Source organism: Hypanus sabinus, chromosome 15, assembly GCF_030144855.1.
Source record: "Hypanus sabinus isolate sHypSab1 chromosome 15, sHypSab1.hap1, whole genome shotgun sequence".
In the NCBI taxonomy this organism is placed as follows: domain Eukaryota; kingdom Metazoa; phylum Chordata; class Chondrichthyes; order Myliobatiformes; family Dasyatidae; genus Hypanus; species Hypanus sabinus.
In genome coordinates, this window is record NC_082720.1 from 80,556,699 (window position 1) to 80,569,734 (window position 13,036).

General features: G+C 43.2%; 1 protein-coding gene across 5 annotated transcripts in view; it reads left to right on the forward strand.

Moving 5' to 3' along the window:
- Nucleotides 1-13,036, forward strand: part of LOC132405624 (uncharacterized) — a 151,353-nt gene that overhangs the window by 101,055 nt on the left and 37,262 nt on the right. For all 5 annotated transcript variants that reach the window (XM_059990580.1, XM_059990579.1, XM_059990581.1 and 2 more), the window contains 4 exons: nucleotides 2,784-2,860; nucleotides 6,407-6,453; nucleotides 8,911-9,025; nucleotides 9,116-9,217. In XM_059990580.1, the coding sequence (XP_059846563.1) occupies nucleotides 2,784-2,860; nucleotides 6,407-6,453; nucleotides 8,911-9,025; nucleotides 9,116-9,217 (341 nt within the window). The remainder of the gene's footprint in view (nucleotides 1-2,783; nucleotides 2,861-6,406; nucleotides 6,454-8,910; nucleotides 9,026-9,115; nucleotides 9,218-13,036) is intronic.

A 13,036-nucleotide genomic window follows, 5' to 3' on the forward strand; every position in this document is an offset into this window, starting at 1 on the left:
TCACACTCTTTCAAAATGCATTTCCTTTTCAGAACCTAATTGAGAATACAGCTAACAACAGGCTGGCCGTAGCTCATCAATATTTAAATAAAGCACAAAGCCCTATATTGGCTTAAAATATAATTATATTATTCTGTTATTTGAGATGCAGAGATTGATTTTACTTTGAGACCTTTCTTAATGAATTTACACCTCAATGTCTTGTGTTACTCATACTGGCAACCACTAAGTTGTGTTTGCATATGCGGGTAGTTTAAAGCTATGTAACAGCTTGATTTTCGTTACGAATGGAACAGTGAACTGAATGTGTTTCAAATCATTTTCAATTAACCCCTTACCTGCTGCACATGCCTCCATTTCTCCTACATTGTACTTTGTTGTGATGGACTTATGGAGAGATGATTCTTGGAAAAGCATGGCCCCACAAGTCCTTAGATCACAAAGATTAATAAATTACATCAATGTAAATTTATAAGCAGTTATTACTTGTAGTCTAAACTGTTACATTTAGTTTGAGAGAATATAAAATGAGAATTTGCATTAAAATCCCTGAAAGTATCGTTAATAGTTTGTTTATTTATTGAGAATATCATGCATAATAGGAAAATTCAAGATTTAATGCTTGATATGTTGATTTCATTTCAATTCACAGTAAGATTACTCAAATTAACATTAGATCTTCTTAGTGAGAGAGAAGGAAGTTAGTACTCCTGCTCTTGATTATACTCACGTTATCCTTGTAGTAGAATATTCTATTAATAATCAAAGACAAAGCCAATGTATGAATAATGACTGCTTACCTAAACATCAAAAAGCAACTGGCAGCTGAGAAAACATACCCTGCTAACAATTTCAAGCCCTAGGCAGAGGAGGGAATGGGAGTAAATTGAGTAGATAAAAGTGTCAAGAAGGTAAACATCAAAAGAAATTTCTCCTCCAGCAAGAAAGAGTTATATTGCCTTCCAGTTGTTGACATGATGAAAGGACCTGGAGCAAAATCACACCAATCTTTTCATTCACTAAGAACCAAAAATCCAGGAGTGGAACCAAGAAATTGGTGTAATTTTGGAAACTATAATGAAAGGGTGAATGTTTGATACCATGGCCTAAAAGATCCAAAATTGGGCTGGTTGCACTATATTTATGTAAAACAGTGAATTTTGGGCACCAATTGGCTAGATAGTTGCAGTACTGGGAATTTTGATTTATTCAAAAGTTAAACTGATCCTCCTCTTCCTTCCAGGGTCTTGTGATAGTGGAGCATGTTACAATGAATTGCAAAGAAATCTTGATCAGTTAGGGAGGAATGACAAATGAATTTCAACTTAGATGAAGTGATGAGGTGATGCATTTTGGACATCCGAACCAAAGTAGGACCTAGACAGTGCATGGCTGGGTACACACAAGTGTTGTGAAACAGAGTGCCCTGTGAGTATAAGGACACGGTTCACTGAAGATGGCCGTGCAAGTAAGCAGGGTATGAAGATGGTCAGCATGCTGGCCTTCATCAGCAAGGGAATTGATTTTCAGAGTAGGGACATTATGTTGCAGTTATGTAAGTCATTGGTAAGGCTGCACTTGGATTATTGTGTTCAGTTTCAGTCACCCTGCTATAGGAAAGACTCTGTCAAGCTGGAGAGAATGCAGAAGAGATTTAGACTATAGCCATAAGAAATAGGAGCAGAATTAGACCATTTGGCCCATCAAGTCTGCTCCACCATTCAATTATGACTGATCCTTTTTACCCCTCCTCAACCCCATACTCTGAAGATTTACAAGAAAATTGCCTGGACTAGAAGGCCAGAGTTATAGGAAGATGTTGGCCATACTGGATCTTTATTCCTTGGAGTATAGGAGAATGAGTGGTAACCTCATGAGCGTTATGAATAAGGTGAAAATTCATTGTATTTTCCCCAGGGTTGGAGAGTCCAAAACTAGAGGTCACTGATAGAAGATAAGAAGGGAGAGGGTTAAAAGAGACCTGAGAGGTAACCCTTTACATAGAGGGTAGTAAGTACCTAGAATGAGCTTCCAGAGGAAGTGGTTGAGACAGGTAGAACTGTAACATCTAAGAGATGGGAGGGCTATAGACTGATTATGGGCAGCTGGGACTCACAGACAGGATGATATCATTAGCGAGGACCAAGAGGGCCAAAGAGAATTGTCTTACTCTGTGACTCTTCTCTTAATTTCTTCCTGAAAATTCAAGTAAAAAATGGACCAGATCTTCGATGGCAATGAATTTTGCTTTCTTCCTGTTTATTGTATGTATTCTATGTGCCAAGGAATTCAAAGAATTTTGGATCAGGAGTTTTTAGTGACTTCTATAATTTGACTGGTAGTCCCATTTAATCACACTGTCGGTCAGTGATATCCAACCAGCAAACAAGAGCATGCTTTCCACTATAATGAAGTAACATTGTGCCCTTTATTAAAGAATGTTCCTACTTTAGTTCATTATTAATATTTCTAACTTTGATAACAAAATTAAACAATGTGATGCACCATCAATAACTCTCGGAGATGTGAGGCGAGAGATAGGCTTTTATTGGCTGGAAGAGAGCATTATCAGCAGCAAGAGACCATCACACAACATCCTGGAGACTGAGGGAGGAGCAGTGCCTCCAATCACCTTTATACAGGGGTCTGTGGGAGGAGCCACAGGAGCAGTCGGGGGGGGGGGGGGGGGGTGGGGGGGAGGTGGCGTGTCCAGACAGGTATATGTAGTTCACCACACAATGATTGATTTCTCATTTTTACTGTGGAATTCTTTCTTCATCCAGATGCCAATCTAAGTTGCCAGTCCCAAAAGCAAGAACTTCAAGAGGAGATATTTGATCTAAAACAACAGAGGAAAATGGTAACAAAACACCCAAAATCTCTTTGTACGTTGAATATTGTGAGGAGCTTTTATACTTTGAACTTGCTACTATTTGCCATTGCTTCTACGAAGGAAATTTTGTGCACGTGGTTAAGTTAATGTTGAACAGATGGCAAAGAATAAATAAGTTGCCCATCATTCCTCTAATTACAGTGTTCCCCAGTAAAATTCAGAAAACATGGTGAATATTTTGTGATTTTCTATCTGAAGGGACATTCAAGATTCAAGATTCAAGATTCAAGATTCAAAAGCTTTATTGTCATTCCAACCATACATCAGCTCTGCAGGGCAGAATGAGACAGCGTTTCCCAGGGGCAAGTGCAATCATAACATAAGAAACGCAACAAATAGTAAACACAACAGCCACATGTCGGTTAAAATCAAGTAGTGTACCACGAGGAACTATACTGTATTTCTTCGGATGACAAGTCTGATGTTTTATTTCAGTATCAGATTATAACAGTAATATTCACAGCAACAATTAAGATTCTTAAAAAAATCCTTTGTCTAAAAGTAGTAGCTTGATTCATAATTTTTGACAATAGAGCCACCGGCTCTCTGCTTAGCGTAAACCTGGCAAGAGAGCAATGATTACTAAGCCTGTTCCAGCCCCTTGAATCCTGTTGCCTTTTTTTTTGTCTTTCAATACTCTTTTGAGTAGTCATCTAAGGAAAGCAGTGGTGTCTTCCATTAAATATGCAGACTAGTCCATATCCACTGGGATGAATTATATGCCTAGGAAGGTCTGGAAAAGCTTAAAACTTCTGTCACTTTGTGAAGCTCGCTGCCAGCATCCTCATCAACTTCCCCTCAAACGTTTGATATTATTTTCGCAGTTTCGATGTCAGCATCAGGAGCTCCATTTACAAAGCTAACGCTCCACCCCCACCCAGCACTTCAAATCTGCTTTCATCATCTACTGTACCTTTTTAACCAAGTTCTTGAATGTGTAGTCACCTCCCATTAAAGTTTATCTTTCCCGCTGCTGCATATTTTAATCTAGCATTCACATTTTTATTCTTGCTTTAGTACTAAAACAACCCTTAGCAAAGCAACAAATGGCTCCCAAATGATAGGAAGCATATTATTTAATAGGAGATTGAGGATGACCTTATAGAGGTGATGCACCATCAATAACTCTCTCTGAGATGTAAAGGCGAGATATTGGCTTTTATTGACTGGAAGAAGGAACAAGCAGTGGTTGACCACCATACTGCATCCTGGAGACTGAGAGGCCGGACTCAGGCCTCAATCGCCTTTATACAGGGGTCTGTGGGAGGAGCCACAGGAGCAGTCAGCAGGGGGTGTGTCCAGACAGGTATATGTAGTTCACCACAAGAGTTAGATTTCATGAGATTTATAGATTGGGTTAATGTACACAGTCTTTTCTCCTAGGGAAGGGGATCTAAAAACTAAAGAGCATAGGTTTGAAATGAGAGGTGAAAGATTTAAAAGGGACCCAAAGGTAAACTTCTTCATCTAGAAGGTGATATGTACATGGGATAAGTGGTCAGGGGAAGTGTTGAGGCAATCCAATAATAGGAGACATTTGGTTAGCTTCGTGGATAGCATGGATGAGGGACTTGGACTAAATGCTGGCTAATAGGACTAGCTAAGTGGGCACCGTGGCCGGCATGAACATATTGGGCTAAGGAACACATTTGTCTTCTGAATGCTTTCTGACTATATGCTATCATTCCTATTCTTTTTAATTACATCTCATCATTTGAAGTGGGTAATCACATCATCCTCCTCCAAAGATGCTGATATCTATCTAGCTGGTATCATAATCTTCAGGTTCCTTTCTTGTTTGCATAATCCTACCCAGAGAATCACATGCTATGCCTCCATAATAACATACAAAAACATAAGAACTAGGACCAAGAGCAAGTCTGAGGGGTACCCAGGCTTCTGAACCTAGACCATCATTCATTAAGATCATTGCTGACCTGTATCAGTGGCATTTTCTACCATTCTCTCTATTTTCCTTTGTACCTTTAATAAACTCTCACAGTTCTCCAGCCAAAATAATTCAAAAAAATTACCATCATTAGAGTGAAGAAATTTCAATCTTAAAACCCCAAGCTGATGTTCCAATACTGTGCTCCAGGTACTGGATTACTTGGTCAAGGGACCTGCATCTGGCCTGTAAAACCTTTGAATTGTTTTTGTTTCAGTGACATCTTCTCTCATTATTCATTATCAAGTTATTTCTTGTCAGTCTTACATTCTTGCACTCTCTCTGAGGCATTTTTGTCTTTCTTTAATAAGGAAATCAAAATTGTCCACAAAGTATGTACTCCCAGCAAGGCCTACACAATAGCAATACATGTTTCTTCCTGCTCTATGGGAATCCTCTCGTTATAAAAGGCTTGCATGATATTTGTTCTCTTAATTCTTCACAGCATCTGTATGTTTCTTTAAAATCTTCTGTACTTGCATACCCAGCTCCCATTCAACATCAGCACTACTTGATCTCTCAACATTAAACAAATATTCTGCTTTTCTGTAATATTCACTAAAGTTGACAGAATTTTTTAATATTTTATTTTATCTGTCTTATTGCTCAGCTTAATTCCTTCAATCCTCTTTACACTTACAATCAAATTTACAATCTTGTCTTGTTTCATTTCATCAGCAAATTCTTGACATGGTTTTTATGTCTGTATTCTAACTTCTGTTGCATTTTTAAGTGTTATCCCACAACTCCTCTTGCTGTGCTTCAGCAACATCATCCCATAATTCAACACTAGCTCATGAAAACTTCAGTATTTCTTGTCCATTGGAGCTAGAGGCCCAGAGCTGGCTTGCTCTGGGGTTAGAGGCTGGTCTGTGTGTGTGCATGGGTGGGTGGGATGGAGGGATGTAAGGGGCTAGCTTGGCTGCTGTAGTCTTGTTGTCGTTTTTATATTGTTGTTATTGCTTGTGCGTTCTGCTGAACATTGTGGGCATGCTACATTGGCACCAGGATATGTGGTGACACTTGTGGGCTGCCCCGTGCACATCCTTGGGTTGTGCCGGTTGTCAATGCAAACGACACGTTTCACTATATGTTTTGATGGACCTGTGATAAATAAATGAATCTGTATTTATAATCCGTCACATTCCTGGTCAGGTATGTAACATTAGACAGTAGGAATTTCTTCCCACTATTTCGAGAAAACAAGAAGTGTTGCCTTTGGTCTTCATCAGAAGCCCATATAAGGACCACACACGTCAGTGACATGCTACACCGACATCAATGTCATGTTTCAGATCAGATATGAAATTGTACTACTGTACCTTCGCAAGGATGCAAATCATCTCTTCTGAAATGTACAGCCCAACAGTTATTCATCTATTCATATAGCTAAAATCACTTAACCAGCATGATCAAATTGTTATTTGCAGGATTCCTTTGTGCATAAATCATCCACCACACCTTACTTAGTATTTGGCACAGGAAAATATTGAGCGCAGGTCATCGGATTTGTTTAATTTTAATGCCAATTGATCACTCAGTATCTTTGAATTTTATTGTTTCAGGAATGGATTGTAAGAGTAAAATATGACTTCCATGGCCAAACGTCAAAGTGAGTATCCAGAAAACTTACTTACTACTTCAGTGTAATTATGTGATCATTGTTGTGAAGTGCCATTTTCCTGTCATTTGCTGTATCAAAAAACATAAACTTCAGATTGCCATTCTTTCCCCTTTCAATTTTTTCATAAACAGAATTTCAATCAATATTATAACTTGCTTTGACATAAGATAATGTAATGTACAGATGTTATCATCTAAACATAGTAATATTTTATATAGGATTGTTTTATTAATATGCTAAATATTGACATATGTTTCTCCTAAAAAAAGTTAACAAAATAGTTTATAATTCTAATATAGTGGATGTTTAATATAAATCTGTATGTATCTTTTACTGTATCTAAAAACATAAGTAGTTTACTTTCTTCTTGGGTTTGAATAAGCAATTTCTAGTTGTTGGTGTATAACTGTCAGTAAAATTGCTTGAGCTGCTTCAGTTCTTCATCGTGATGTTTTGGAAAATGTAAATCACAAAAACTTTGCTCCCATTGAACAACATTAAAATTCAGCTGATTATAAAAACAAAGTGAATTTTATTCACCATATTCAATTGATAAACATGTTAATAGAATGGGAAAGAACTTGTTATTGTATTACAAGACAAGGTTGCCTTTTGTGGATCCTGATTATCCTGCTCTGATACTAAATGGCCAAACCACTCTTAATAATGATGCTATGATAATTGACTGTCATTACTTAATTGGGCCAGAAATAATAGCTAACTATGGCAGCTAACTAAGCTATGTTCTCAGCTTTACTGACTGTCAAAGCTACCAATGACTTTGAATGCTTCAGGACATGTTGGTGTTTTGAAATTATTGGATCGGTAAACAAGGTTAAACCTAAGTATTAAACATATACAAAAATTTTTAAAAGAAACAAATTCAAAAGCTGATATTTTCAATTATTTTTAATTTATTTATAAACACAAGAAATTCTGCAGATGCTGGAAATCCAGAGCAAAACACAGAAAGTACTGGAAGAACTCAACAAGTTAGGCTGCATCTATGGGAGAAGAATGAACAGCAGATGTAGACGCTTCAGACCTAAACCAGTGAAAAAGGGGTCAAAACATTGACAGTTCTTTTCTTTCAATAAATGCTGCTTGACCTGCTGAGTTCCTCCAGTATTTTGTGTCTGCTGTGTTTTGTTTATTTATCCTTGAACTTTATTCATACCCCATTCAAATGAAGAGGTTTTACAGTTTTGAGATTAAGTCTAAACTGATTTAAATTCGGAGGGTGGACTCTGATTGTTCAAGAATTCATTACCCCACTACCAGACTGCATGAGAAGTCCATGCTGGAGTTTTCTTAGGAAGTTCACAATGCCAGTAGTTTGGTACAATACTACCAGCAAATTATGGCCTAGGAATCAGTTAAGAAGTTTAGAATATGGTAAAAATTATTGAAGTAGTAAAATCAGAAATGTACTTTAGGTGCAAATTGCATTTTGAATGTTTCATAGATCAAGTTTCCTGTTGAAACTGAAATGTAATTACACAAATTGGAGATAACTCTTTGATACAACTCCCATCCTTACATTTTGACAGTCAGGGGATTCATCCAATAATCTATTAGCAAATTCATGGGGATAATATCCATTTGGGAGAGACAGATTGCTATCTACATGGAATGATGCAGGGCAGTCTTGAGTGTATAAATGGAATAAAGCTGTAAACAAGAATTCCCAGAACACAATATTAAAGGTTATGAGTTGATGTTTATGCTACATGTGTAATTATCACATTCGCATGTATGCTATACCAACACATGCAGAGTACAAAGTTCATAAAATATATTAGATGAGCATAACTGTAATCCAATCAAGACTTTAAATGACGGGAATAAAGTTAAACATGCAATTCTGTAAACCTACTACAATGAAGAGCTTTCATTGATATTACTTGTTTTCAATAATGCAGCAGAAGTTGTTGAGAAATGAACAAAATAACATTAGAATCAACTATACTCAACCGTGAAAATAAGACTCCACAGAAATTGTCCCTTAGCATTACTTTCCATAAACTTTGTTCAAATCTAATGGAAAGAAAATATCTTTCTTTGAGGTGACTAATAAAAGTTGCTACCTAAAATAGCTACAGGCATTTCAAGCCTTGCCATCATGGAGAATGTGCCTCCCACGTAACATTGCTTGTAAACGGTGGTTTTGGCCTTCCGTTAAATGCACCACTTATCTAAAATAGAAGTATTCAATTTGTATTTTTTGCATTTGAATGTAATTCATATAAATTCCAAAATGTAATTCCAAAATGGTACACCAGCTTTTCACATTGTAGAAGGTTTATTAAAATTGTCTCAGTCTGTAATTATTGGCAAACACATCTGAAAACCTATCTATAAGTGATGGATTCTTTTGATGTGGTAATATGATAATGTTAAAAGTTCAGTTGCAAGACCAAATGAAACTTAATAATATCTCTACAGAGAATTGCCTGTCAAAAAGGGAGACATCGTCTTCATCCACAGACAGAGGGATAACAACTGGTATGAAGGCGAATGCAATGGAAAGAGAGGCTTGCTTCCAATTTGCTATGTTGAGGTTGGAGAAAACTTAATTGATTCATTCTGCACTGAATGTAACATTTAAAAACAAGTTTTATTCCTAATTTCAACTTTCTTCTTTTGTTAGCCCACTTCTGAGCTTCAACCACACAAAGATACAATCGAAGAACTAGCAATTGCCAAATTCAGATTTAGTGCATTGTCAAACATAGAGTTACCACTTGAAAAGGTAAAGTACTCTTGTTGATCAGCCCATAATAAGAATGATTTTATAAAGTATTAATATGGAGCAAAGGCTTGAAAAAATAAAATGATATCATTAGGATGATTAAATGAAAAAAAATTATCTGTTGTACTTATTTGCGTATCGTCATTGGAAGTAATTCATACTCTGGAAAAATACACTCTGTGGGTACTTTATTAGATACAGGAATGGAACCCAATATGTTCTTCTGCTGCTGTAGTACATCCACTTCAAGGTTTGACATGTTGTGCATTCAGAGATCTTTGCACAACACTGTTGTTAAGCATTGTCAATTGAGCAGACCTTCCTGTCAGTTTGAACCAGTCTGCTCATTCTCCTCTAACCTCTTGTAGCGCCTCATTTCCTAGCGTATCCGAACCGACTCACAATTAGATAGCCTACGGGGGTTTGCGAGCACAGAGCTTTGGAGCCTCTTCGCCATTGGGGGCCGGTTGACAGAGGCTTAAAAGTGAGGCTGAAGTTTTCGAATAAAGTTTTTCCTTCGACTGCAGTTACCGACTCCGTGTCGTAATTTTAGCGCTGCTTGTAGCACACCGCTACAATTGGTGACCCCGACGGTCCAAACGATTTTTGGACCAGAAATGACCGACGCCGCCTCTGTTCATGCGGTTTCGTTGAAACTGCCGGGTTTCTGGACACAGCGCCCGGACCTATGGTTCCAGCAAGCCGAAGCCCAATTCCACGTTCGCCGGATCACCTCAGAAGACACCCGCTACTACTACGTGGTGGGCTCCCTCGACCAGGACACAGCTGCCCAGGTCGCGGAGTTCGTACAGTCGCCCCCGGCAGACGGCAAGTACACGGAATTCAAAGCTCTGCTCCTCAGGACTTTCGGACTCTCACGGCGCGAGCGGGCTGCCCGTTTACTGCACCTGGATGGCTTGGGCGACAGACCTCCATCGGCTTTAATGAATGAGATGTTGTCTCTGGCCGAGGGACACACAGGCCTCATGTTTGAGCAGGCATTCCTGGAGCAGCTGCCCGAGGACATACGCCTGCTGCTGTCCGACGCGGATTTCAGTGACCCCCGGAAGGTGGCAGCCCGGGCGGACTTGCTGTGGAACACCAAAAAGGTGAGCGGGGCGTCCATCGCACAGATCTCCCAGCCACGCTCCCGGCAGCAAACCAGTCCAGGCCCGGCCGCAGAGCCCACTAACCCCCGGCCCAATGACCACTGGTGCTTCTACCACCAGCGGTGGGGCGCAGAAGCCCGCCGTTGCCGCCCGCCCTGCAAGTTCCCGGGAAACGCCAGGGCCAGCCGCCGCTGATGGCTACGGCGGCTGGCCATCGGGATAGCCTCCTGTATGTGTGGGATAGCAGGTCGGGACGCCGCTTTTTGGTCGATACTGGGGCTGAGGTCAGCGTTTTACCTCCGACGAGTTACGACACCCGCAGCAGGGCACCGGGTCCCCCCCTGAGGGCCGTGAATGGCAGCACAGTAAGGACCTATGGCACCCGTCAGGTGCAGCTACAGTTCGGCCCCAGCCAGTTCACGTGGGACTTCACACTGGCCGCCGTAGCCCAACCGCTTCTGGGTGCGGATTTTTTGCGAGCTCACAGCCTGCTGGTTGACCTGCCCAGGAAGAGACTGGTACACGCCGAGACCTTTCAGACGTTCTCCCTGGGTGCAGCCCAGTTGCCAGCCCCTCACCTCGGCTCCATCACGCTGTCTGACAACGATTTCACCAGGGTCCTGGCGGAGTTCCCATCGGTTCTGGCACCGCAGTTCACGGCAGCCATGCCCAGGCACGGCGTACAGCACCACATCCCGACACAGGGACCACCCCTCCATGCCCGTGCTCGGCGGCTTCCCCCGGACAAGCTCCGACTGGCGAAGGAGGAGTTCCAGAGAATGGAGGAATTGGGGATCATCCGGCGGTCCGACAGCCCCTGGGCTTCCCCCCTGCACATGGTGCCCAAAGCGACGGGGGGCTGGAGACCGTGCGGCGACTACCGCAGGCTGAACGAGGCTACCACACCGGACCGCTACCCTGTGCCGCACATTCAGGACTTTGCGGCAAACCTGCACGGCGCCCGGATCTTCTCCAAGGTCGACCTTGTCCGAGGGTACCATCAAATCCCGATGCATCCTGACGACGTCCCCAAAACGGCTCTCATCACCCCGTTTGGCCTCTTCGAGTTCCTCCGCATGCCGTTCGGCCTGAAGAATGCCGCACAGACGTTCCAGCGGTTAATGGACGCGGTGGGACGGGACCTGGACTTCGCGTTCATCTATTTGGATGACATCCTCATAGCCAGCGGCAGTCGTCAGGAGCATCTGTCCCACCTCCGTCAACTCTGCGCCCGACTGAGTGAGTACGGTCTTACAATCAACCCTGCCAAATGCCAGTTCGGACTTGATACCATTGACTTCCTGGGCCACAGGATTACTAAAGACGGGGCAACCCCTCTGCCCGCTAAGGTAGATGCGGTCCGCCACTTCCCCCGACCCACCACGATCAAAGGCCTTCAGGAATTCGTAGGTATGGTCAATTTCTACCGCCGCTTCCTCCCTTCAGCTGCCCGGATCATGCGCCCCCTGTTCGCCCTGATGTCGGGTCCGAGCAAGAACATTACCTGGGACGAGGAGTCCGCCGCCGCTTTCGTTCAAACGAAGGAAGCTTTGGCTGACGCCGCAATGCTAGTACTTCCCAGAATGGACACCCCTACCGCCCTCACAGTGGACGCATCAAACACGGCAGTCGGTGGGGTGCTGGAGCAGCTCATCGCAGGTCGCTGGCAACCCCTGGCGTTTTTCAGCAAACACCTGCGGCCACCCGAGCTCAAGTACAGTGCTTTTGACCGGGAACTGTTGGCGCTCTACCTGGCAATCCGGCATTTCAGGTACTTCCTAGAAGGTCGGCCCTTCACCGCGTTCACGGACCACAAACCGCTTACCTTTGCGTTTACGAAAGCATCCGACCCCTGGTCATCCCGCCAGCAACGCCACCTGTCCTACATCTCTGAATACACAACGGATGTCCGGCACGTCTCGGGTAAGGACAATGTCGTGGCGGATGCGCTCTCTCGCCCTACCGTTCATGCCCTTTCCCAAGGGGTAGACTTTGAGGCACTGGCAGAGGCACAGCAGGTAGATGAGGAGATTCCGAGTTACAGGACTGCAGTCTCTGGTTTGCAGCTCCAGGACTTCCCCGTGGGCCCAGGTGAGAGGACCCTACTCTGTGACGTCGCCACCGGCCGGCCCCGTCCGGTCGTCCCCGCAGCCTGGCGGCGACGTGTTTTCGACTCCATTCATAACTTGGCGCATCCCTCCATCCGGACAACTGTCCGGCTGGTTTCCAGCAGGTTCGTTTGGCACGGTCTCCGCAAACAGGTCAGTGAATGGGCCAGAACGTGCATGCACTGCCAGACGGCCAAGGTTCAGCGGCACACCAAAGCCCCACCGCAGCAGTTCCATCCCGCCCACCGGCGTTTCGACCACATTCATGTGGATATCGTGGGCCCCCTGCCAGTGTCGCGCGGAGCGCGTTACCTCCTGACTATCGTGGACCGGTTCACAAGATGGCCAGAGGCGGTCCCGCTCACCGACACCACCTCCGAATCTTGCGCCCGAGCCCTGCTCGCCACCTGGATATCCCGCTTTGGTGTACCAGCCCACATTACCTCCGACAGAGGCGCCCAGTTCACCTCCAGCCTGTGGTCAGCTATGGCCAGCCTTTTGGGGACTCAGCTGCACCACACCACTGCCTACCACCCACAGTCGAACGGGCTAGTGGAGCGTTTCCACCGTCACCTGAAGTCGGCCCTCATGGCCCGCCTGCG